This window comes from Erythrolamprus reginae, chromosome Z (genome assembly GCF_031021105.1).
Source record: "Erythrolamprus reginae isolate rEryReg1 chromosome Z, rEryReg1.hap1, whole genome shotgun sequence".
Lineage (NCBI taxonomy): Eukaryota > Metazoa > Chordata > Lepidosauria > Squamata > Dipsadidae > Erythrolamprus > Erythrolamprus reginae.
The window spans coordinates 12,113,316-12,139,833 of NC_091963.1; the positions used below are offsets into that span (position 1 = coordinate 12,113,316).

Here is a 26,518-nt window from a genome sequence, read left to right on the forward strand (position 1 = left end):
CCATAGGAATCAATGTAAAAGCAAATAATGTGTGCGATTGGGGAAACCACAGGGAAGGTGGAGGCCCTGTTTTCTCCCAGGAGATTCCTAGAGAGGCCCCATGGAGGCTTCTCCCCGCCATTTCTGGCCCTGTTTCCTCCCAGGAGATTCCTAGAGAGGCCCCACAGAGGTTTCTCCCTGCCTTTTCCGGTTACCATTTCCTCCTAGCTCATTTCATTAATCCCATTTGAATATTCTTCCCTGGACTAATCAAGTCTAGGTTAGATTGTCTTCCTCGTAATCCAACTGTTCTAGCAGTGGTAGGTTTTTAACTGGTGTCAATAGGACAAGGAAGCCAATTTGTGTATTCAGTATTGAGGGCTATGATTAAAGATTGATATAAATGAGGATATTTCAAGATAATTATGTTGCTTTCTAATGGTCTTTTAAATAATCTGTTGACTTAGAACGCAACCTGATAGAAAGCAAGGCCCTCTGAGTTCAATTTACTTAAATATTACCCCTCTCCTTGCAAATGTAGATTTTTTTTTTTAACTAACTTTGTAAAGTAAGAGAAAGGGAAACCTTTCCTTTATATCTAGCTCTGTTGCCCCAGGGAAACCCAAATTCATATTTATGCTGGCTTATTTTATTCTTATTTATTTATTAAATTTATATTCTGCCCATTTCACCGATGACTGTTGGGAGGCTTATAGACAGTGATGGGCTACGAGCCAAAACGCTAAATTGCGCTCGCCGTCGCAGCTCATAAGTTCTTACGGGACCAGTGCAATTTTGCTGTTGCACCTATGGAGGTAGCAAAATTGTGTCCGTGTTTTGGCGAGGTTTTACCTGACGCTCTGTGTGCGATTTTGCTACCTCCACAGGTGCCGCAGCAAAATCACGCTGGTCCTGCAAGAACTTACGAGCCGCGGTGGTGAGCGCAATTTAGCGTTCTGGGTCATAGCCCACCACTGCTTATAGACATTATTTTAAAAAGAGGCATAAAAACATTAAATAGATAAGTACGATAACAATTCAAATTAAGAAGAGATACATTAAAAAAACAAGCAGAAGGATACTATGGGAATGAGATTTTCTTCTTACCACATCAACCACCCTCCACATCTTTCCTGGAATCTTAGGACAACTGGCAAAACCCAGGTTTTAATGCCCTTCTGGAAAGCCAGAAAATCGCCACAGTTCTCCTCCCCAGTGGTAGAATGTTCCATAGGACCGGGGGCCACAGCGAAAGAGACTCTTCATGACCCTGCCAGATGGAATTCCATAGCTGGTGGGATCCACTGGAGCAAATGAAGCAGGCTGGTCTCATTGGGTTATTTTAGTTTAGATTATTTAATCTGTGTTGATTGGAGCATAAACCCCACTAGATCCCTTAGCACTTTCTTCTGAATCAAGTAGCAGCTCTCAAGAGTCTGTTCCTTTCTCCTTTTGAAAGATTTTTCCAGCATTCCCACCCATTTCAGTTAACCTGTCAGTAAGACTTGCTCTCTCATTTCCAGCAGACAGATATTCAATGGCCTGGGCATTTAATTTCCACCCACTTGGCCACTAACAGTAGTTCAGTCGCTTCCTTCACATCAAGGGAGTGGACTGAGCAAGAGAGGAACACACACACACACAGGTCAAAAATTTTCTGCCCTGGCTACTGATTAGTCTCCATCACAATTCAAGGTGTTGGTTATTACCTATAAAGCCCTACATGCAGTGGTAGGCTACGAGCCAGAACGTTAAATTGCACTTGCACTCGCTGACGCGGCTCGTAAGTTCTTTTTTTTTCTTTTCTTTTTTTTGGCGGCCCGGCTATCCGTGGCCCACCGAGGCTCAGAGGCGCTACGGTTAATTTTCATAAAATAGACAAAACTGACAAACATGACATTAAACATAAAAATGGGGTTGTATCTTCCCCGCTTATTCTAAAAGTACAAATTTCAATACCGAAAAAAGAATACTTAAAAAAAATACTTAAAGTCAACTTATTATTATAAATGAAAACAAGAAATTTGTTTGACTTTTTATAATAGGTCTTCATGCATGAACTAATTCTAACATAATTTTAAAATCTTATCCCTACTAATTCTAATATAACACTTAAATCATATCTCTACTAATACAATTCTCTTTTTTATTTATTTGTTTGTCTTAACTTTTTATTATTTCGTCTTATTTATACATAGATACACTTTGTTCCATATTTCATAAAATTCTGTTTCTTCTTGATCTTTTAACCGTCTTGTCATCATATCCATTTCAGCGCAGTCTAATATTTTTTTAACGACTTCCTCTTCTTTGGGAATATTTTCCCCTTTCCAATTTTGCGCATATATTATCCTGGCCGCGGTCAAAATGTGAATAACTAAGTACAAAATTTCTTTCTTATATTTCTGATTGGTTATTCCCAGTAAATAAAATTCCGGGGTTATTTCTATCTCCTGTTTTACTATTTCTTTTATTATTCTTTCTATCATTTTCCAGTAAAGCTTAACTTTACTACACATCCACCATTGATGGTAGTAGGACCCTATTTCCTTCTTACATTTCCAACATAATGAGTCGGCTCGTAAGTTCTTGCGGGGCTAGTGCAATATTGCTGCTGCACCTGTGGAGGCAGCGAAATTGCCCATGGAGTCACAGGTGCGCTCATGTTTCGGCGAGTTTTTTTGCTTCTACACATGTCAAAACACAGGCGCACCTGTGGCTCCGTGCATGATTTTGCTGCTTCCGAGCTGTGGTGGTGAGCGCAATTTAGCATTTTGCTTTGTAGCCCACCTCTGCCTACGTGGCTTAGGGCCAGACTATTTATGGGACCGTCTCCTGCCGCCTACCTCCCAGAGACCAATAAGATCGCACAGGGTTGGCCTTCTTCTCTGGATCCCATTGATTATGCAATGCAGGTTGGCGGGGCCATGGGGGAGGGCCTTCTCTGTGGCCGCCCCGGCTCTATGGAACCAAACTGCCCCAATGTCCGTACCGCTCCTACCCCGCTGGCCTTCCAAAAGGCTACGAAGGCCTGGCTTTGCCAGCAGACCTGGCGGGACATGAATTGTACATCTTTCATGGCCAAATTGTATTGAATGATATGTATGTTTTGATTGGATTGATGAGTTGTGGGTTTTAACTGGGGTTATTGTTTTAATTTACACTTGACTTCTTTTGTACTTTTTTAATATTGTTGTAAGCCACCCTGAATCCTTCGGGATTGGGCAGCATAGAAGTCGAACTAATAAATTAATAAATAAAACGGAACTACTAGCTAGGATGTCTATGGAGATTCTCAGTCATCCAGGTCACGGTTGCCTCAAAATTGTTTTTCAAGAGAGAACTGAACTTCCATGAAGACATTTTGTTTCTCCTCCAACAAATTTTCTTCAGCTCTAAAGTAGCTTCTTGGGTGAGAAAGGAAACGCCTTCCAGGAAAAACCAGAAAAATCTTGAAAAAAATGCCCTTTGGGACTAATTGTTACAATCTGAAGAACTCTCTGGTTGCCAGTATATTCTTTTGGAATGGGCAATTTTAAAAATCTGTAATTAAAATAAATGAACTCCATGTCTGCCACGCTTTCCTCCTTCAAGAATCACATTTGGTTTTGGTCATTTCTCTCACCTACATTTTTGAAGAAAGAAAAGTCTTCCCAATTTGCTTCAACTCCAAATGTATTTTATTGCAAAATGATTGGGTGCTCTCATATTACATCTTACTGGGCAAATAAACAAGATATTTTTCTCACAATAGATTCTCTCCCCGCTCCAAAGGTAAAACAATAAATATTATCCTCCAGATTCTTCCTCGTTAAGGTAAAGAGTTGGACAACTTAATGATCTATCTTACTAGAAAAGGCACAAACCCAGTTGTTTTTAATTGGTAAACTTTCACAGGTTGCGTATAAAACTCTTTATTTTAACTGTAGTGAAGACAATGGGGGATTAATAACTTAGCATGCATATGCAAAGTTTTATATATATATATATAAACACAGTATATAAAAATAAAGATAACAAAGCCCTCCTAAGATTCTGAGTGGTTCCAACCATCGTTGTGTAACATTCTTAGTTTGCTTGTTGTAGAATAAACAACAACATTTCCATAGCATTTGAAGAACATCAAAGCTCAGAAGGGAAAATAAGTTTCAAAAGTGCCATGTTCTGACCTTGTGAATGGAATGATGCTTTATATCACCATTACTGATAGAATAAAAGTAGAAGAGAAGTGTAGGAAAACAAAGCATAGCAGTGGCATTTGCAATGACCATGTCTCTAATTCTTTATGACCATTGGCTATGGCTGGCAAGCTGAAAGTCTGGAGGTTACACCAGGGTAATACATAAAAGAACTGGCACCTTAACCTTCCCATCAAAAATTTAAAAAAAAAGAAAAGAAAGGATGCAGCCTCAGCATCCATTAAAAGACACCAAAAGGATATTGGAGGGCTAACTGATTAATGCCCAAAGTCACAGGTAAGTTGTATCAAAGGATACATCTAGCACTCACCCATACAATAATCTTTAATGTAAGAAAATTTAATTCTTCTGGGACAGATTGCGGCCCAGAATTTTGGAATAGCTGCATGGGAATCGGTGCATAACTGGAAAAAAAAAATACTGCTAAGTTTCGAGGTGGCCTCCCTGGGCCGGTGCTCTCCAAATGCCCTGGACTACCAGCTCTATCATTCCCAGCCAGGCTAGGGATTTGGGAAGGCCAAGTCCAAGGCACCTAGGAGAGCAGGAATCCAACGAGGAAGGAGGCAGCCAGCCAGTGTGACAAACCTCCGCCCCTCCCCATGTTTAGGGGGTTTGAGCCTGGGGCAACTGTGGGTTAGCTGCCCCATGTCTGCTGTGGGGCTGCCTCCCCACATCATCCTCATCGCAGCAGTCAGGGGAGGTGTAAGGACAGCAATGTCTAGAGTGTTGCTCTTCCTCCTCCTCTGGTTCCTCCTCTTCCTCTTCCTCCTCCCCTGCGTCTTCTGGCTCGCTATCTCCCCGCAAGCGGCGACCCACATCGCTCTTTTCAGCCCCCCCTGGCAGCATCTGCCCCTCCTCTGCCCCCTTGTCTTGCTCAGCACTTCCACCCTTCTGTTTCTCAGCTTCTTGGACTGCCTGCTCCTTGGCCTTCTTGCTTCGTTTCCACTTCATTCGCCTGTTTTGAAACCAGATCTTCACCTACAGGAGGGAGGGGAAACAGACGGGGCTCATACAGGGTTAAGGACATGGTTTCTTCCACACCGTGGCCGAGTGAGCAAACTATATAGAGCAGTGGTGGCTAACCGTGGCAAAAGCATGCACGCACACACAGATCCATAATGCGGTGTGCAGACCCCTCTGCGTACCCTGCCCCTGTGCATGTCATCCCCGTGTGTGCCCCACCCTTTCCATGTGCACACATGACCATCCCTATATGTGGCCCAACTTCCAATGCGTGCATATGCGTCTCCCGTATGCACTCAGCCCCTCGCGCATGTGCAACAGAGAAAACCAGCTGGCAAGCAGGAGGCGCCATGCACATGTGGGGCAGAGCCGAGGTGGAGCAACAGCTCATGTGCCGGTAGAGAGGGCTCTGCATGCCACATGTGCCACAGGTTCACCATCACGGCTATAGAAGCTCAGGTCTAATAACCTGGTTTGGCTTAGGCTGGCATCTGTCAAGCAGCAGTGGAATGATGGTTTGCTCATTGATATTTTATTTCCTTATTTATTTCTGCTATTTATTTTCCTTCTACTTCGCTATGGGACTGTTGTAATCATAGGTTTTTAAGCACTGAACTTTGGGATGGAATATTACTGGAGGGTGATATTTTAGCCTAATTGGGTGCTGAATAAAACCTTATTGTTCCTCTATAAAAAGCAGCAAAATCCAGGCTGAATTAGCAAGTTGCAGAATCCATGACCATGTGGAAAATAATTAGCTTGATATACAGCATGAAGAAAACCTATAGCTAATTTCCACATGAGGAAATATATGCCTTATTCTCATTCCTTTGCTAATCACCAGTAAACACACAATCCAGGAAAAGGCAAAGAATGGAGCTTCCGTTAATTACCTATAGGGAAGTCACAAGGAGATTGCCTTATATGGTGCATGACTGAATGGTAGTTGGGGGATGGCTTAATGTATGTGGCATTCGCGAATTGGTTATTCTGTACCACATGTCAGGAAAAGTGAAATACAATAAAAGGAGCGATCTTGATACAACCAAGGTCGTCTCATTGAGAGAAAATTCTCTTCGTTGCTTCATTTTGATGTGGCAATTATGGCATACTGTGCCTTCCTAGAGGTCGACCCACTGGGGGAGGGCTGTTTGCCTTCACGGGACTACTATGGTTTGGGTACAATACCTGCAATTCAAAGTGAGGATACATCAAAGCGGCCTTTACCTTATGACTGTGCCACACGTGTATCATCAGTTTGACTTTGGTGCAGCTGTTCTGTGCGCTGAGTGGACCAGTTCTAGATTTGCAATCGGAATTTGGCCAGGGAAAGCTTTTGAAAAGGAAAGAATCAAACCAAGGCTAATTGGATGCCAAGCTTTGGATGGGATTGTCTCAGGGCTCATGCTTTGCCCAAAACCAGTGATGGCGAACCTTTTTTCCCTTGGGTGCCAAAAGAACATGTGTGCATGCTATTGCACATGTGTGAGTGCCCACACCCATAATTTAATGCTTGGGAAGGGCGAAAACAGCTTCCTCCTCCCGAGGCCAGAAACGGCCTGTTTCCCAACTTTTGGTAGGCCCAGTAGGCTTGTATTTTGCCCTCCCCAGGCTCCAAAGGCTTCCCTGGAGGGTAAAAATGCACTCCCTCATCCCCCCCCCAGCGGAGGCTCTCTCGAAGCCAAAAACACCCTCCCAGAGCTTCTGTGTGAGCCAAAAATCAGCTGGCCAGCACACACATGGGTAATGGCATGTCTCCAAACAAACAACCAAGCTCAGAAACAGCAAGAATTCCACAATTCAACCCTGGGCTATAGATCTTCTCTTCAGTTGGAACTAGTTACAAACATGACTTAGAAAGGACAATGCCTCAGTTTACATATCCTGGTTTACTGAAATTTGTGAGCCCAGCTTTGCAAATACTAAAACCAATTACTGAAGTCGCTGCAAGTTAGGATGCTGGCTGTAGCTGATAGAGTTTTTCTTTCTATATTTCAGTTTCCTATTCTAAAGTTTGTAAATCATATGACAGAACAATCAAACCTCCCTTGTGTGTGTGTTCTATCTCAAACTGGTTAAATTGAAGCAATTTATTGTCTAGAACAGGGGTCCCCAAACTTTTTACACAGGGGGCCAGTTCACTGTCCCTCAGACTGTTGGAGGGCCGGACTATAAAAAAACCCTATGAACAAATCCTTATTTAAAGTAAAAAAACAAAATGGGAACAAATACAATATTTAAAATAAAGAAGTAATAAGTAATTAAGTAATTAATAATTACTAGTAATTAATAATTAAGTAATAAAGTAATTTATACTTCTTTATTAACAAGTAAATTTAAACTTAAATCAACAAACTCCATTTCTCCTTCCTTCCCTCCCTCCCTCCTTCCTCTCCACTTCTCTCTTCCCTCTTCCTTTTCTCTCATTTGTTTCATTTTCCTCTCCCTCGTTCTTTCCCTCCATCATTTTCTCATTTTTCTCTTTCTCTCTCTTTCCATCTCTCCCTCTTCCTTTCTCTCTCCCTCTCTATCTCTCCCTCTTTCTCTTTCTTTTTTTCTCTCTGTCCTTCTTGCTTTCTCTTTCTTTCTCTCTCTCTTCTCTCTTTCTCTCATTCACTCTCTTTCTAACTCTCTCTCTTTGTATCTCTCACACTTTCTCTCCCCCTCTCTCTATTTCTCCCTTTCTCTCTCCCCCTTTCTATCTCTCCTCTTCATTCCTCTCTCCCTCTCTATTTCTCCCTCTTTCTCTCTCTTATTATATCGATCGGTAAAATCTTGTGTGCTGCTGCGGGCCGGTTAAAAAACCTCAGCGGGCCGCATCTGGCCCGCGGGCCGTAGTTTGGGGACCGCTGGTCTAGAACTTAACACAAACACTTTGCCCTTTCTTCCTTCTGTTTAAATTTCACTTTCCCCAAAGAATTGAAAGGTAACACCTATTCTCCTCTTTCCATTTTTGAAACGCACACAGCAATCCAGATGTGGATGCTGTCTATTTTCCTTCCACTCCATTTTGTATCTCCTTACTCATGTTCTGTTGGTGGGAGCCAGAAAGTGGGAAATGGGGGGGGGGGAGGAATTGAATATTTAAAGAAATCAGCTGTGGAAAGATCACCCAGCAGGAAAGCTAAATCTAGGCACGTTTAATTAATCAGAGATTAATTTGGCAGTAATGTTTACATACTATCTGAATATTCCAGAATCAAAAATGAGATTTCAGCTTCTGGAACATTTGCAAAGCAGAAGGAAACAATGGAACTAGGCAAGTGAAAAGGTGTTGTGTTCTTTAAAAATAAACACCAAAGCAGTGGAACGAGCAAAGCTTAAGCTGTGGTGTGGAACAAAATATACTGCTAAAAAAACAAATAAAGGGAACACTTAAACAACAGAATATAACTCCAAGTAAATCAAACTTCTGTGAAATCAAACACTTAGGAAGAAACACTGACTGACAGTCAATTTCACATTGCTGTTATGCAAATGGAACAGTTGTGCAAATGAAATATTCAACGAGAATATTTCATTCATTCAGATCTAGGATGAGTTATTTAAGTGTTCCCTTTATTTTTTTGAGCAGTGTAGATTGTCTTGGTGAACTTGAAAATAAAATTTTGGATTTAGGTCCTTGGTTCCTTCCATCATGCCAGTTGGATAATACCCCCATGAACATGCCACTCCACGGGATGTGTATGCTGTAGTGTAGCCTGTTTCTGCTTATGTTGAGTAGCAGGACAGCTGCTGCTTAAATCTGCCTTCCCTATTGGTACGTGCTAGTTTGAAGTTAGCCATCAAATCTCACAGGGTTCTGAAAGCTGCCTTACTAATGAAGTTTCCCATTGATAAATTTTGCGCCACTCTTCTGATTCATCCTGTGCTCTTTTTGCTAAATGCACAAAACCTAAAACATAAATCTGTGTGATCTCAGGCCATTGTGTCTGATTTAAGCACCCTCTGCATAGCTTCGCCCAATTTCTATATTTATATAATGCATACATACATACATACATACATACATACATATATATGTCACATGTTTAAGCTGAATTTGAAAATTAAGGGAGACTAGGATAGATCTATTTCGGCCTTATTTTGGCCTCATCAGCTAGCCATACCCACTGGGACTTGAACCTGCAACCTTTGCCTTGTAAGGCAGAGAATTATCCTCTAGGCTACAGTATCCAATCCCTTCAGCTCTGTACCAGGGAAGGGTTACATTTTGTGTCAAATCACCCTGGTATATTGAAGGAACATCACAGCTCCTGTTTTGCCTCTCGGCCCAACCCAGGGCCATTTCCAAGGCAGTTAATTTTATTGATAGCCGACAATTCTATCTGTATGTGTCACATGTTTAAGCTGAATTTGAAAATTAAGGGAGACTAGGATAGATCTATTTCGGCCTTATTTTGGCCTCATCAGCTAGCCATACCCACTGGTATGTATATATATATATACACACATCAGCTAGCCATACGCACTGGTATGTATATATATATATACACACAGACACAGCTCAAAAAAATAAAGGGAACACTTAAAAAACCCAATATAGCTCCAAGTAAATCAAAGTTCTGTGAAATCAAAATGTCCACTTAGGAAGCAACACTGGTTGACAGTCAATTTCACATGCTGTTGTGCACATTCAACTTTGTACAGAACAAAGTATTCAATGAGAATATTTCATTCATTCAGATGTAGAATGTGGGTCTTTGAGTGTTTCTTTTATTTTTTTTTGAGCAATATATATGTGTGTGCGTGTGTGTGTGTGTGTGTGTCAAATGTTTTTTTTAAAAAAAAAACATTTGACACATACAGAATATAGTTGTCGGCTATAAATAAATTAACTGCCTTGAAATGGTCCTGGGTTGGGCCTAGAGGCAAAAAGGAGCTGTGACGTTCCTTCAATATACCAGGGTGATCCGACATAAAAAAACATATATATATGTTAGCTAAAATTTTAAAAAAAACATTTGACATATATATATCTACACATACACTGTATATATATACTGTACACATACACTACACTGTATATAGTGTATATACTGTACACATACACTGTATATATATGCTGTATATATACAGTACATGCATACATATAATGCATATTAACCTACCCAGGGAATCCAGAGTGTGATACCATTGTCTTTCGAGACTGAAGGATGCCAATGCAATAATGCAATGGTTCTCAACCTGGGAGTTGGGACCCCTTTAGGGGTCAAATGACCATTTCATAGAGGTCGCACAAGACCACAAGAAAATACAAATTTCCCATGGTGTTAGGAATTAAAGCTTCTATTATGGCGCCTTGGAACATATTTTTACAATCCGACCAATCAGGCATTTACAATGGGGGTGTATGTGTCCCTCTGACCTTCCTGCCAATCAGCTTAAAGCTCTGTTGGGAGAATGGGTGCTAGACTAATGGTTGGGGGTTACCACCACATGAGGCACTGTATTAAGGGGTCGCAGCATTAGAAAGGTTGTGAGAACCACTGATATAATGATTTTCTCCACTTTTCGTTTTGACTACTGAAACCAACAGCTCAGCCACCAGGAATCTCCGCGGGAATTTCAAGGTCTTTTTACAGTTTTAATTTAAAGCTCTTGTTTTGATTGCTGTGAATGAAAAGCACAATTTCTTCTTCTCATTTCCAACGCTGGACCAGGTTGGACCACCACAAAGCCCTAAGGATGGATTCTAACTTCTTCCAAAAGCAGAAGGCTGGAAAGGAGGGCCCCCCCCGCCATACGAAGGGTGCTGGGCTACCTGGGCGGTGGTACCCCTTTCCCACCCCCTCCCGCGACGCACCCACACTCACCTGAGTTTCAGTGAGCATGAGAGAGGTAGCCACCTCGAAGCGCTTCGGGCGGGACAGGTACTTGTTCAGCTTGAACTGGTGCTCCAACTCCAATAGCTGCTGGCTGGTGAACGCGGTGCGGGGCCGCCGGCATTTGCCCAAAAGGTTGGACTGCGCTTGAGCTGCGGGAGAGGGGTCAGAAAAGAAGGGGGGCGGTGAAGCGCTGCGCCGTTAGAGGGCGCTGTATTCCCGCTTCTGCAGCGGAAGCAAAGTCACAGAGGTGCCCAGTTGGATGGAAACCAACCAGCTGGGCGAAAATTTAATCTGGGCAACGAGGTTGCCCTGATCCTAAAGCAATTTAAAGAGGACGTAATTTTCGCGCTCGGACCCTCCCTTTGTCGTAATTTTGATTGCAACGTCCTCAGGGCAGCGGTTTCGCCTTGGAGGCCGTGCCAAACTCAAGGAGTCTCTGCTCCTCCATCCCAGGCCAGCGAGGCTTCGGATTGCCACGGCGGGTTGCCTTGCCTGCCGGTTGTCTATCCCGACGCTGTGCATTCTTAACTCTTTTCCTTACCCTGGCTCCTAAGAGTTCTGCCGTCCATTTCTTGGCATCGAATTCGTGTCGATGGCACTGGAGATGATCGGGAGAAAGAGGCTTACTCAATACGGTAAACTTTTCCTATTTGGAAAAGGACACACGCCCATCCCCAGATCGAGACCTCCGGTTGTCTCCAAAACAACCGTTCGCCAAAGAGCGTCAGGCCTTCCAGTGAGGCCTCACTAGCCAAGCCTCGGCCCCATACGCTCCCCGGGGAGCACCGAAAGTGCGCGGGGCTGCCTTGCGTTTCAACCGAGGCGGCGAAAGTAAGCTTGGGTTAGAAGGGGAACTGGCGAAAATCTGGATCGCCGCTAGAAGGAAAGGAAAAGTGGGCTTTCGCCCCTCTTGGCTGCCATGTAGGCGCTGCCAATAATCTAAGAGAGATTATTACTGAAAAATCCTATGGATCCCTAATAGGATTTAGGAGGGATTAAAAAAAACCCTGCTCGCTTTAGATTCGAAATAAGGAAATTGGAGCAGTGTTGCCTCTAATATTTTTGAGGGGTGGGCGGAAAAGTATAGTGTCTGAGCGACAGTAACTTCGGGACTGGGCGGTACAGAAATAATAAATAAACAAATAAACAAACAAACAAACAAATAAAAAACCCACCCTGTTTTGCCTCAGAGAATTTCAAAATAAAATACTGCACTGTGTGTCTATAACAGTGAACTCATAATAGGGCAACTCTATCAATATCAAAATGCCACTTAAATAGTTGAGCTAGTTTCAAACTAGATTTTGATTTTCTTTCTCTCTTCTTTATTCCCATTCTTTTTCTTTTTCTTTTCCTTCCTCTCTTTTTTCTATCTGTTTCTCTCTCTTCCTCTCTTCCTCTCTTCCTCTCTCTCTCCTTCCCTCTCACTCTTTCCCTCTCGGCTTCTGGGCAGGTTTGGAAAACTCTGAGTTGATGATTTTTAAGTGAGCGATTGCTCACTGCTCAGCTTAGAGGGAACTATGAATTGGAGTTTCGTTTTTTCTAAAGGGGGGATTTCGGAGAGGCGAATCAGAGTTGGAAGCTTGTAGAAGAGGAATCTGGCATTGCCAGGGAGCCCCCGCCCCCCCAAAATCAAATCAAATCGGTCGCCCTGAATCGTGGTGTTAATTCAAAAGCAACTCCAAATTGATCTCCAGCTTTCCGAACTCCTTTTTCCCTTCGGACAAAAAAAAGAGGTGGAAGGGACGGGGGCTAAGTGCCCTCCCCAGGAGGGGAAGCGGCCAACAAAATATGTGCCGCCTCCCCAAGCAAGAGGGGTAAATCAAGGCAGAGAACTCCCCAGATCCTCCTTTTTAGGCGAATCTCCGCCCCCCCGCGCAGCACTACTGCACGGCCACTGCCCCGTCCGCCCCCCTCCAACCTTGCTACCCCCACCCCCACCCCCTGAAGGCTGCAGGAGGCGCACCCGCCTCTCCAGAACTTCGTTCCTTCTCGGCTTCCTCGCGAGCAAAAAATATGACTCTCTTCTTAGAGGCCGGGCCGAAGGTGCGTTCCTCGCAGAGCATCGCTGTCCTCCGAAGCGAAGAGACCGGGAAAGCTGGCGGGAAAATTGGAGCTTGTTTTCAATTAATTCCTGAAGAGGGGGACGGGAAGGAGGAAGCCCTTTTAAGGAAAGACCCCAGCCAAGCCTGGCAAGGAAAGTCTAGCTAGCAAAAGGCAAAGCACGGTGGGGCGCATTTCCCCTCGCCGCTCCCTCATCTTTCAGGGCAAGGGTCCCCAAACTTGGCCACTTTAAGAGTTGTGGTGGACTTCAACTCCCAGAATCCTCCAGCCAGCAAAGCTGGCTGGAGAATTCTGGGAGTTGAAGTCCACAACTCTTAAAGTGGCCAAGTTTGGGGACCTTTGTTTCAGGGGAACAGAGAAATTCCGCGGCGCTCAAGGCGACCGTTGTCGCATTAGCTTTCTTTTATTGCAAAGACCCCGAAAGGTGCTTTGAAATAATAATTTAAAAAATGAATTGTCATAACCCCCCGGATAAGCCATTGGCATTAATTGTAACGAGGGTCGATAAAGATATAAACGGGCGTTTCGCCAATGGGAACAACTGCTAAGAGTCGAATCCTAGATTCGAGTCTTAAAGCGGATTGAAGCGAGCGTTGTTCTTTGCCCGAGTTAGGGGCCCACGCCGATTTCGTTCAAAATTAAGATTTCAGCAATCGCTGAATTCAGGGTGAAACGAATTAGACCTTTATTAACATCCTTGCCTCCTGCTAACCGGTTGAAGAGACCGGCTTTTAAAAAAAGAATTAGAGTGAAAGAGACACCTAAATCTAGAAGAACAATTTTTACGCTTACACTATTTTAAAACAATATCTTGAACTCTTTCCAAGATTTTCACGGGAACTTGGAGCCGCCTTCTTTGGTTCTCGTTCTTACTGTTCTCCGCCTCCCGCCCTCTCTCCCAAAATGTAGGGACATTGTCCTTACCTGCTGGGAATTTTTCAGCACAATTAAAACCCCAGGAAGGAGGCTCTTTCTACTATTATTTTACAGAGATACCAAGAAAAGCAAAGGAGGTCCCACACCCAGCTCTATCTATGTACAGCAGCGTGCAGAGAAAAATGAGTTGTGTGAAAGGAATATGTGTTATTCTTGCGTGCCTTTTTTTTTTTAAGAGGGAGAAAAAAATCTGTAATTGATTTAAACCTCGGGTGTTAACGTTTACTACAGAAAACCGCCTTTTCGAATGCACCCCAATTGCAAGTCTCCGATGATTCTCCGGTCTCACGGACTGCCCGCCGAATGAATATTGCTTGACCAGGGTAGTGGCTGTAATTGTCGAATAAGGACGAATCGTCTGGGAAGTGCCTGGTCAAAAGATCAAAACCACGACACTAACTGAATCCTCTTCCTTTGCTTCCCGGGGGTGGGGGTGGGGGTGGGGATGGGAGAAGGAAGGGGGTCTACCAGGGGTGGGCTGCTTCCCGGACGGGGGGGACACGGTGGGGTAGCGAAAATAGAGCTCCACCCCAGAGCGCCCAATTTGCACCGAAAGATGCTGAAAGAAAATGCTTAGTAGCCCTTGACTGGGGTCTAGCAAACAATCCCTGGGCATCCATAGAGTCGCCTCTTTTCACCGCCGAGCTCTGAGTGGACACTTTTACCACAACCCCCCATCATTCCCAGCCACCCCAATCTGCGCGACCCCCCGAAGGAGGACTACATCTCCCTTCTGGTCGATGAAAGGGGCAGCCCAGCCCACGTGGAAGGCAAACAATTGAAAGTAGCTGGGGAGGGGGCGGAGTGAAGGGTGATCCACACACACACGCCCTTCCCTCCCCCCCCCCCCGCCGCCAACAAGCCGGCAGAGAACTCTGGCGAACGTGTGTGCGGTGGGGGGAGGCAGGAGAGAGGGGGGGAGCAAGCCCACGCGGGGCAGCAGAAGGACTTCAGATCGCAGGTCCAGGCTGCTGAGTTAAGAGGCACGGAGGCACGCGCGCCGGCAAAAAAAAAAAAAAATCGCGCCTCCCGCGTACATACCCAACACACGCGCGCGACATCCAGCATTGCCTGCAAGGCATAGCATGAAGCGCGAGCTACGGAGGGTCTTTCCCCCCGCCCCCCACCATCACCCCAGATTCTGGGAAAGGGGCCGTGATACAACCCAGGCTAGGAAGCTCCATCCCGCATTATTTCCGAGCTCGGGACCCCAAATTCCTTTGGGGAAGAGTACAATCCCCAGCAGTCTTACTCGCCCAGCCTTCCGGCCCCCCCCCCCCGCCCGCGAACCGCCCCGGGGAGCCCGCAAGAGCCACACAGCGCTGGCTAGAAGGTCCGTGGGCTCCGCAGAGCCCCCGCCGCCATACTCACAGTTAAAGTCGGGCATTTTGGGCAAGATCATCCCGGCGGTAGAAGCCCGCAGCCACTGGTCCAGCTGGAAGGTGCCGGCGCCGAGCTTGAGGGAGTCGGCGGCCGGGTGCGAAGGCTGAACCTGGGAGTAGGAATAGGAGAGGGCGTTGTGCTGAGAGGCCAGAGCGGCCGCCGCCGCTGGGTACCCGTAGACGGGGTGCCCGTAAAGGGTCGCCTGGGGGTGCAGCCCCGCGCCGCCTTGGAGCCCCAGAGCGGCGTGCGGGTGGGCGTGCGAGTGATGGTGGGGACCACCCACGGCCGCGCCACCCGTCAGGAAGCCCGGCTTGGGCACCAAGCCGCAGTGCGCGCTGAGGAGGCAAGGCGGCGACGGGCTCTCGGTCCGCAGGCGCTCGGAGGATGCGCTGGCGTGGCCCTCGGCCGAGGAGGGCGGGCTGCAGCTGGAGCTGGAGCGGCTGCTGGTGTTGCCGGGCCCGCCGGACAGGGAGGTGACCAAGGCCAGCGGGGAGGTCTGAGCCGTCGAGGTTGCCGGCGGCTTCGAAGAATCCACCGCCAGCAGCGCGTCGATACGGAAATTCTTGGATTTCTCCATCGCTTCCAGATTCACGCCGGGCGTCTCCTCGGCTCACAAGGTGCAGGTGGTCGTCGCGGCAGCCCGGAGGGGGCGACGATCCGACGGTCGTTTCCGCAGCGTTATTAGAAACGGGGCGGCAGCTCCGCGTTCCCCAGCCGAAGAAACCCCCGGGACTGGCCGGGATGCGGGAGAGCTGCTCTCGGTCGCCACGCGCGCCACTGAAACACCTCAGCTGCGCACTCGGAGGCCTTTGAAGATTCAGGAGGGGCTCCCATTGGTCTGCTGGGAGGGCGGACCCGATTGGTGGCCGAAGCGGGGCTCTGGAGGAGCCCATTGGCCGCGGCTCACACCTGTCAACGTTAGCACCTTCTGGCCCTGCCCAAGCGAAAACGGCTTCCTGCTCCATTCCACAGCTTGGGGGGCTAATTACTTTGGGGTGGTGATTGGAGAAGTTTTTTGAACGGCAGGTTGGTGAGAAAAGATCTAAATAAAGGCTTTTGTATTTAGCTAGCGCCCAACCACTTGTGGGTGAACAGAGAAAGTTCGTTTTAACTGTTAACCTCAATCCCACGATAATAAAAGACTATAAATTGCCCAGAGGGATCAGGGATGCTGAGCCTTCTCTACATTTCTGCAGTGGTGAAAACATTATCTGATGAGAGCCGGCTGAGTGTTTTCGAGAGGCTTCCCGCCGCGCTCAGTTCAAAATTACCCCCCTTTACGCTCCAAAACCTTGTTTGTACCAAACGGACCGTGATAGATGGTAGCTGATCCTAACATCCCGGAAGTGCCTTAGGATACAACAAGTCAAGGATCGGAGGAAAGTTTACTGTGAGTCGTTTTGGCAAACATCTCTCTCCTCCATATTTCCTCCAGAGGCGAGGATATTAGAGAGGGGTGTTTAGCAAGAAGAAGGGGAGAATTTGTATTATGGACATATAAAATGCTGGGCGAGGGGTTTGAGCTCTCCCCCTCTGCTCTTGCTCTACCCCTCCCCCCACTTCGAGAAACTCCACCAACTGACCGGGGCAGAGGGGTCATTTGGGCTAAAGGCTGGTGGTCGTGCTTTAGGGCAAGGCATATCCCCATCATACGCTGCATTTTTGGGGGAGGGATGCCTTTAATTAATTAATTAATTAAAGGCGTCCACCCTTAATTATATCTCTATGAGGCCCAACTCCCTAGTGACTCAGGGCGTCTCGCAACACAAACATGGATCAATATAAAAACATTTCAGTTTAAAATAATTGCAGCCATCCATACACTCATGGGCCGACGTGGCTAGTAAACCCTCCCCCCCCTTCGGGTCAATGACCCCAGGCCTGTCGGAAAAGCCAGGTCTTTACAGCTTTCCCGAAGACCAATAAGGTGGGGGCAGTGCGGATCTCAGGAGGTAGCTGGTTCCAGAGAGTGGGAGTCACTACAGGGAAGGCCCTCCCCCGCGGACCGCCGTGTTTAGCTGACGGGACCCGAAGGTGTCCCCGTTTGGAAGGTGCAGCGAGAAGGCCCAAGGCTAAAAGAGGAAGGGCGCTGCTATGAAACAAGGGCCGAGCTCGGTAGAGAATTCCTTGCCTCGCTCTGGTTCTTATGCGAAAGGGGCGTATATAAGTGCACTGATGTGCCTATCGTCCCCAGCCCAATTGCCTTTCCTTATATCATATATCATATATATTCTCTCCTTCTCTCTCTCTCTCTCTCTCTCTGTGTGTATATATATATATATATAATATATTCTCTCCCTATCTCTTATATCATATATCATATATATTCTCTCCTTCTCTCTCTCTCTCTCTCTCTCTCTCTCTCTCTCTCTCTCTCTCTCTCTCTCTCTCTCTCTCTCTATATATATATATATATATATATATATATATATATATATATATATATATATATATATTCTCTCCCTATCTCTTATATCATATATATTATCTCCCTCCCATCTACTTCTCTTCTTTTTTACTTTCTATCTTTATATATATTACTTAATGTCTATTCTCTTCCATATGTATTGTATATTGGACAAAGAATAAATAAAATAAATAAATAAAATCTGGCCACTCCGGAGAAAGAGCCACGAATTTCCAGGAGGTTCCGCTCACCTCCCCCTTTCCGGGTTTTCTCTTTCTCCTCCTTTGAAACTGCCGCCCAGCCTGAGGCACTTCGGGCCTGGCCAGCTCCGTTTCCTGCGGGGGGGGGGGGGGCTCCTTTTTTGCAGCGCGCCCTGCTCTGACATACAAACTTCGGGAGCCAAAGTTTGTACGGCAGAGCTCGGCCGGGCGACGTTCCCTAAGAAAACAGAATCGCCTGCAAAAAGTTAAGCAGCGAGTTGGCTCTCTTCTACCGCCTCTTTGAGGCGCCGCTTTTCGCTCCGACTGACCAGGCCGTGCGCTCCCACACAGAAGCGGCTCTCGCTTTTGAAAGCCCCGCGGCTGCAGCAGGGGGAGGCCAAAATTCAGCCGCTGCCGCCGCCGCCGCCAATACGAGAGGCTGTCAAGTCGGGCCGCGGTTGGACAGAATAAGAAGGCTTCGCTGCCTCAGCCAAGCCGGGTAGCAACAGTTTCTTCTCAACTCTTTCCCCTTTGGCAGCTCCAGATTACGTGCGCAGGCGCTTGTGTGTGTGTGAGAGAGAGAGAAGAGAGAGAGAGAGGGAGGGAGGGAGAGAGGGAGGGAGAGAGAGAGAGAGAGAGGAAGAGAGAGAGAGAGAGAGAGAGAAAGAAAAAGACCCGCAACAGATGGGGCGGTCAAAAATAAACCAAACCCGGAAAGATGATGAAAGAAGCAGCCTTGAGTCATTACGACGAAGAGGAGGAGGAGGGGAGGGGGAATGTCAAGGTCGCATTTGGACTGAGGTCCTTCCCCCACAACCCGCCAAAGTTAAGCGGGCTGACCGCAGAGTAACCCAGTCTCCCTGCCCGAATTCCCCCGAGAAACAAAGCGCAAATTGAGTCGGTGGCGATATGCAACGTTTGCGCCCATGCATTTTGCCACCGACTCCATTGCATAACGCCGGTGCGTGTTGCATTATTGCCACCGACTCGAATCATTGCATGATTTCCACACAATGCCAAGAGGACATGTGGGTAAACGTGAGGACGAAGTGTGAGATTCGCGGGTCACGTGTTCAGAAAAAACGCGAGGCAATGGATGGCAGGAACCAAGGCCGTGTGGATGGAAAACGAGGCAATGAGATGAAAACAAGGCCATAGAAGCTTTGAAGCGGCACCGACTATGCTTCCCAGGAGCCTGTTAGTTGCAGTATGTGACACGCAGATTCACTGGAGACCCTCTCGTCCCACCGCCTCCTCTAGATTTCCTCTCCGCCCCCCCCCTTCGTAGATCTGACTTTTAATCTGACTTTAGAGTCGTCCACTTTCAAGAAGGTCCAGGAAGGCCTTTCTCCTTTGGGCTAATTCCCCACGCCGGAAGCGGAGCAGGAGGAGGAGGTAAGCGGTAAGTGACAGGTCACATCACGGAGAAAAACCGCTCAAGGTGGCCGCTAAGAGTGGACGACAATTTGCCGGCACATAAATCTGAAAATTTAAATCAGCTTTGTCACGAATCTCAAATACTCCATTCCCCCATTGTAATTCTGTGCGTTTGAAAGAGACTGGGCACAGCATGATTAAACCTCACAGACCCTTGCCTTCTACGAAGTGCTGTTGCTAACGTGTTGTAAGCCGCCCCGAGCCTAAGGAGAAGGGTGGCATAAAGATCCTTGGCAGCATGACATTTCAGTGAGTTCCTGGTTGTGGATTATGGGAAGAATAGTCCAAGCAATAGTAAAGGAGGACAGCTTCCAACTATCTCCAAAGGTAGGACCCACATTTTTAGGCCCTTTCCCAATACAGTGTTCCCTCGATTTTCGCGGGGGATGCGTTCCAAGACCGCCGCCATAAGTCGAATTTCTCCGAAGTAGAGATGCAGAAGTAAATACACTATTTTTGGCTATGAACAGTATCCCAAGCCTTCCCTTAACACTTTAAACCCCTAAATTACAATTTCCCATTCCCTTAGCAACCATTTAGATTATTACTCACCATGTTTATTTATTAAAGTTTATTTTAAAAAATGTTTTTTAAAAGCAGACGAAAGTTTGGCAATGACATATGATGTAATGGCGCGGGAAAAACCGTGGTATAGGGAGAAAACCCGCTAAGTATTTTTTAATTAATATTTTTGAAAAACCGTGGTATGGACGTTTCGCGAAGTTCGAACCCGCGAAAATGGAGGAAACATTGTAGTGAGATAAATCCAGTCACCATGCAACTTTTATTATCTAGAATTCTAGGGGAATTTCACCCTCTCTTTCATTGCAGCTTGCTTAAGCCAGTAGTTGGGTCCAATATAAGACTTCGTACCCAATTACCATCTCCCCCAGTAATACAATGATGAAGTAATAATGCAGTAATACCTCATGATACGAACTTAATTGGTGCAAGGAGGAGGTTCGTAAGACGAAAGGTTCGTAAGACGAAACATTGTTTCCCATAGGAAACAATGTAAAGTCAATTAATCCGTGCAACCAAAAAAACGCCCGCAAAAAAAACGGCTTTCGGCGACTGCTGGGAAGCCGCGCGGCTGTTTTAAAAGGTGACAGCCGGCCTGGGGGGCTTCCCAGCACCCCCCCAAACCCGGGTTTGGGGTTGGGGGGTGCTGGGAAGCCCCCCAGGCCAGCTGCGACCTTTTAAAACAGCCGTGCGGCTTCCCAGCTGTCTCCGAACGCCGAACGCGGAAGTTCGGCTTTGGCGTTGGGCTTCAGGAGACAGCTGGGAAGCGGCGCGGCTGTTTTAAAAGGTCGCAGCCGGCCTGGGGAGCTTCCCAGCACCCCCCGAACCCCGAACCCGGGGTTCAGAAAGCCCCGCCGCCCGGCTGTCACCTTTTAACACAGCCGCGCGGCTTCCCAGCAGTCTCCGAACGCCGGTTCGTAACTCGAAAAAAGTTCGTAAGAAGAGGCAAAATTTTTCTGAACCCCGGGTTCGTATCACGAGTTGTTCGTAAGACGAGGGGTTCGTATCTTGAGGTACCACTGTACTATGAAGTGGAGGGGAAATTAGACTCTCATACATTTAGAGGTCAATTACAATATTTGATTCAATATTGACTCAATAAGAAACCCCACAAACTAAGAAAAATCAGTTGCCCTCCTTTCGTGAGTGTAGAAAATGGTGAAGTCCTGGAGAATTCTCTAGGTTTTTCAACTTTAGCAACTAGAGTGTGGACTTCCATTACCATTAATCGGCCATGCTGTCTGGGGAATGCTGAGTCCGGTTGGTGCAGTGGTTAGAGTGCAGCACTGCAGGCTACTTCAGCCAACTGCTAGCTGTAGTTCAGCAGTTCAAATCTCATCACTGTGGCTCAAGGTTGACTCAGCCTTCCACCCTTTCGAGGTGGGTCAAATGTGGAGGACCCCACATTGTTGGGGGCAATATGCTGATTCTGCAAACCACTTAGAGAGGGCTGTGAAAGCACTATGAAGCGGTATAGAAGTCTAAATGTTATTGCTATTGCTACACTGGGAGCTGAAGTTCACATTCTCCAAGTTGCTAAGGTTGAGAATTATTCTCCTAAGTTAACAGCAGCCTATTTTATAGTGCTACAATTTCTAGGATGATAAAAGGGGGGGGGGGATGCAGTATGGATAACTCTGCTGAGCTCCAAGATCAGGGCTCTCCAAACTTCTCCATTGTAAGACTTGTAGACTTTATTAATTTAATTTAATTTAATTTAATTTAATTTAATTTAATTTAATTTAATTTAATTTAATTTAATTTAATTTAATTTAATTTAATTTAATTTAATTTAATTTAATTTAATTTAATTTAATTTAATTTAATTTAATTTAATTTAATTTAATTTAATTTAATTTAATTTAATTTAATTTAATTTAATTTAATTTAATTTAATTTAATTTAATTTAATTTAATTTAATTTAATTTAATTTAATTTAATTTAATTTAATTTAATTTAATTTAATTTAATTTAATTTAATTTTTCATTCATTCATTCATTCATTTATTAGATTTGTATGCCGCCCCTCTCTGTAGACTCGGGGCGACTTCAACTCCCAGAATGCAAAAACGATTTGAACTGATTGTAAAAATTACAAGGGGAAACTTGGAGTCAAAGAGTTGGACATACTGATGCGTATCAAGTCAAACCTAAACTGTATAAATTGAAGGCAAGGCATCATCAAGTTGGTGATGCTATCCAGAAACAATTCTTTATCAGTGATTGAATTAGGAAGTTCTAAGCAAATTTCTAAGCAAAACACATGGCAAATAATTGGGGCATGGGGGGGGGAGGAAGTCATTTGGATCCTTAGGGTTGGACCCAGTGATGGGCTCCTATGGGTACAGTCAGGTATGCAATACTGGTAGAAAAATTTATTTATTTCTTTTTTTCCCCTTTTGGCCTCCTAGTACTGTATATTTTTCCTATGGCAGAAAATGAGGTTAAATGTGTATAATTTTAGAAGAGCTGTGCGCGCGTGAGAGTGTGTGTACATACACATACAGTTTATATAGTATTGTATATTTTTGTGTGCCTGTGTATAATATGTATGCAAACATATGGCCCATATGCATAGAATTAAATAGTATATTTTGGGTGTTTAGTAATAATATCTAGAGAGGGAAATTGTATCTCTTTCAGGCGAGGAGAACCCTAACCCTAACCCAGCCCTTGAGGTGAGTGACGTCAAATTGGCCACCTTTAAGCCAGTCACATGACCTTTAAGTCACTCCGTCACATGACTGCCAAGCCACTCCCACCTGGTCACATAGCTGGCAAGCCACACCCACAAAATAAGCCACGCCCATAGTGTGGTAGTATAAGGTTTTGTAGCCCTTCACTGGTTGCACCATAAGGTCTGAATCAGACTCTGGTTCTATCCTGGGGGAGAAAGTCTTAGTGTCCCCTGACTGTTCCACTTCTGATGGGCGGTCCAGAGCTTTCCCAGATTGCTTGAATGCTTCAATGGATGGGTGGAACATGCCACCAGGAGAATTGAAGTCATATCTTGACCTGAACAAAGATTGACATGGACCCCCAGAAAGTGGGCCCAGAATGGGAGACCCCTAGCAGACTTGGAGGATTAAAAGAAACGTTGGGAAGCTAAGAAAGCTAACGTGGATGTATCCATAAAGTCAACTAAGGTCAAGCTTGACTTGAAGGTTTTTACCCTATACTGTAATTAATGCCACGTGTGGAAACAGCACTTCCCTTCTGAGTCCCATTGTATCAGCCTTTAAATACATAGATCGATGGATTGCCAATTGCTTGATTCCAAGGAATCCAGCAGTTAATTACCAATCTTAGCATAACACAGTTCTGCTCAGGGATGGGAAATTGAAATGACTAGGAACAGTAGAAAACAGTGGCATGGTTCTCATATATCCTCTTTTCTTATTTGTACCTGGACTATCATTAAATCTTGTACCTTGTGATTCTTGACGAACTTATATTTTCTTTTATGTACACTGAGAGCATTTGCACCAAAGACAAATTCTTTGGCCAATAATGAATCCTCTCCTCCCCTCCCCTCCCCCTTCTGGAGATTCGTGTAAGCATCCAGTGGAGTCCAGCTCTTATCGAGCCAGCAGATATGGGAAGCAGACATCAGCTGGAGCACAGGGGGGCAGCAATGAGCTAAAGGGTCCTCTAGCCTTGTTGCCATCTGGCGGCCATCCTAGGTTTTGCAGCGAGGATATAGGAACCGTAGTGAAGCGGTGCAACGAGGGCAGCAGGAAGTAGTCCATCTGCCCTTGTTTACAGCGAAGTGGCCAATAGACGAACAACAGGCAAAGGTGCAAACTTAAGAAACTGTCCAGCATGAGAAGCGCGCATTTTCAAATGCAAATCTGCGCGTCTTCCTTACAACCGGGGCAGAGAAGATGGGGTGAAGGTGGACCTTCCAGTGTCCCTGATGTTGTCCATCGACAACTCCCAGAGCTCGGCACGCTCCCTCCGAGGGATGCTGGGAGTCGTAGTGCGGCAGTCCGCGGAAGACCTCCAGCTTCACTCCCCCGTTGACAGAAGCGCAGCCATTTTACTTCGGGCGCAAGGCAAGGGAGCCTCGGGGAGGGTGGTTGAACCGTCGCCAGAGTCATTTCCGCGGCCGGGAGGAGAAACAGCGGCGTCGATCGTCCCAGGCAAGCAAACCACAGAGGAAGGGCAAGAGGACGGGCGGGAGAGTGCTCATCTTCACAGAACAGACTGCTTCGCTTGTTTCTAGCGAAAATAAAGCAGGCGGCTGACCGAGCTCGCTCGCTTTTGCGTCTTTCGAGGTTCCCACGGCGCGCTAAACCGGTAGAAAGGGCCACGTAGGACTCCTTTGCCCTGTTTTCCTCGAAGCTCAGTGGTGCCAACCCCGCGTGGGTACTTTCAGCGGCCGGCCCGCTGGGCTCCACGGGACAACGATTCTGCCGCTCTGCCTCTCCCGCTTGGGGTTCTCTCCTTTCCCAGCGGCCGGGATCGACCCAGCGCGTCGTCCACGGGGCCCTTTGGGAAAGCAGTCGGTGGGAGAAGCGGCTTGTTAGAACTCCCTTTCGTCCTCGGGTCGTCAGGTTGGAGACGGTGCCAATCTGGGTGGGGGTGGGAGGGTTGTGTTAAATCCCAAAACCACAAAACGCGTTGTAGCAGTCTTAATTTTGTTGGCATCGCAATTTGGAGTGGGGGGGACGTTCTGTGGAATTTGAGTTTTATCAATACTGTATTTTGTTTGTCCTTTTTTTAAACAGCTAGAAGTCTGTAGGAAACTTAGCACCTTATTTGTCCCCAAAGTGCTTTCCCTCCTTACCCACCCACCCCAAGAAGGCAACTGGGCTTTCCGGTTTTTTCTTTGAAGACGTCTCGCTTCTTTATCCAAGGGGCTTCTCCAGCTCCTCAGCACCTTATTTCTTTCTTCAGCCACTTTTACTATCGTGAATGTACTGAGAATAACCCGCTAATTCTGAGTCCATTCGCCAGCATGGCTATTGAAGTCTGGAGCGTTTATCCCTAACCCTTGAATTTTGGATTAAAATATTACACTGCTCAAAAAAAATAAAGGGAACACTCGAAGAACACATCCTTGATCTGAATGAATGAAATGTTCTCATTGAATACTTTGTTCTGCACAAAGTTGAATGTGAAATTGATTGCCCATCAGTGTTGCTTCCTAAGTGGACATTTTGATTTCACAGAAGTTTGATTTACTTGGAGTTATATTGTGTTGTTAAGTGACCCCTTTATTTTTTTGAGCAGTATATTTCTTGTCATGGCCATATTTGGTTCTAACTATGTTTCGAAGTGTTTTTTTTAATTCGCCCTTTTTCCCCTACCAGGAACGCCTGCAGGTTAGATTTTGCTGCTGCAAATAAAAATACAAACGAAGAGGCAGGAATCCAGCAGGTGTCTTACCTTAAATCTTTCGTCGATTCCTTGGGAGACTGAGAAGCGTTTGTTGTTCGGCTTTCCTGCAAATGCTAAAGAACTTCAGGTAGCAAAGTCAACCCTGGAAAAGACGGAGGTTTTAAACGACTGCGAGACAAATTCTCCCCTTTGAGATTGAGCTTCGGGATGCTGCACGTTGGACGGTTACACATGAAGAACAGACATACGTTTTCTGGTTCAGACGATACCTAGGTGCGTCCAAGGCCAACAAGGCCGATTGTACAGAACTATTTACGGGCTAAAGGCACCGGCCACGAGTTCAAACCTTGCTTTAATCGCCAAAGACACCTGGATGACTTTGGGCCAGTCCCAATTCTTGCTTTGTGGAAAATAGGAGGAGGAGGAAGGCGTATTAGATGTGTATGTTGGATACGTTCGCTGCCTTGAATTATTTGTAAAAATAATAAAGGGGTGCTGGTGGGATGCAATTAAATAAATAAAACGCCAAACGTGATTGTCGTTGTGACATTATGCTCACCTCTGCACCAAATCGTGTGCAACTAAATAAACAAGGCTTTATAACTCGGACGGTGCAAAACGGGTAATAGTTGCAGTTAAAACATTATCCTGGGGTTCCTTCCTCCATACAGTGTGTTGGGATTGTAGAAAAACGTTTGGAGTGCGCTAGATCCAGACAGGTTATTTGAGATCTTCATTGTATTAATCTCAGTTGTCAGACTGTAGCCACCTACATTCATGATGGCGTATAATCTGAATATCGTATCTCTTATGTTTATCAACATTTGTATGCGTGTGTAAATGCTGTACTGGAGTTTTGATAGCCAGGAAAATAAAGGTGCACAACAAATACCGAATAACCAGCTTTCCAGTAAAAGCACCTGGTATTGGGTCATTTAATAGCATAATATTACATAGAGAAAGATCAGCAATTCAATTTCTCTGCCTTCTTATTCAATTCATTATGCTCTTTGTGCATAAGTCACTGTGCACTCGAATTCCACAGTTGGAAATTGCCATCAGGCGTCTTTTGAATCGGGCTGGAATTTTTTAAAAAGACTCCTTGAAGTTTAAATTGGACCGTGGAGGTGCCGGTCGATCGAGGAATGAGGTTCAGTGGCCACTCTGTGCTTATCCTCCCTCCCATCTTCTTAGCAATACAGTACTGTATTCTCCAAAGATTTCTCCTTATACTGTACATTTATCTGCCACTTTAG

General features: G+C 45.8%; 1 protein-coding gene and 1 long non-coding RNA gene across 6 annotated transcripts; one reads left to right on the forward strand and one right to left on the reverse strand.

Moving 5' to 3' along the window:
* Positions 1–3,636: 3,636 nt before the first annotated feature.
* MNX1 (motor neuron and pancreas homeobox 1) lies at positions 3,637–16,163 on the reverse strand. 5 transcript variants are annotated; one of them, XM_070726889.1, is made up of 6 exons: positions 15,341–16,163; positions 14,177–14,338; positions 12,936–13,067; positions 11,511–11,567; positions 10,958–11,118; positions 3,637–5,156 (listed from the first exon to the last, which is right to left on the reverse strand). In XM_070726889.1, exons 1-6 carry the CDS (start codon positions 15,927–15,929, stop codon positions 4,782–4,784), a joined length of 1,476 nt encoding a protein of 491 aa, XP_070582990.1. In that variant the 5' UTR covers positions 15,930–16,163; the 3' UTR covers positions 3,637–4,781. The 5 variants fall into 5 exon arrangements, with proteins under 5 accessions (XP_070582990.1, XP_070582992.1, XP_070582991.1 ...); XM_070726891.1 differs by lacking the exon at positions 12,936–13,067 and having other exon boundaries at positions 15,341–16,136; XM_070726890.1 differs by lacking the exon at positions 11,511–11,567 and having other exon boundaries at positions 15,341–16,136.
* A 7,525-nt stretch (positions 16,164–23,688) lies between these two features.
* On the forward strand, positions 23,689–26,161 carry LOC139175982 (uncharacterized). The gene is made up of 2 exons (XR_011560593.1): positions 23,689–24,061; positions 25,235–26,161. It is a non-coding gene; the product is annotated as an uncharacterized lncRNA (long non-coding RNA).
* Positions 26,162–26,518: the final 357 nt, after the last annotated feature.

Bases quoted from the DNA above. Each gene is read 5' to 3' on its own strand.
- MNX1 (XM_070726889.1), bottom strand. From the start codon at position 15,929: ATGGAGAAATCCAAGAATTTCCGTATCGACGCGCTGCTGGCGGTGGAT. The intron at 14,339-15,340 runs GTGAGTATGGCG...TCTTTTGACCAG, and splicing joins CAAAATGCCCGACTTTAACT to GCACTTCCCAGACGATTCGT. The intron at 13,068-14,176 runs GTTTAAATCAAT...TTTTCCCGCCAG, and splicing joins AGTAAACGTTAACACCCGAG to CTTTCCCGGTCTCTTCGCTT.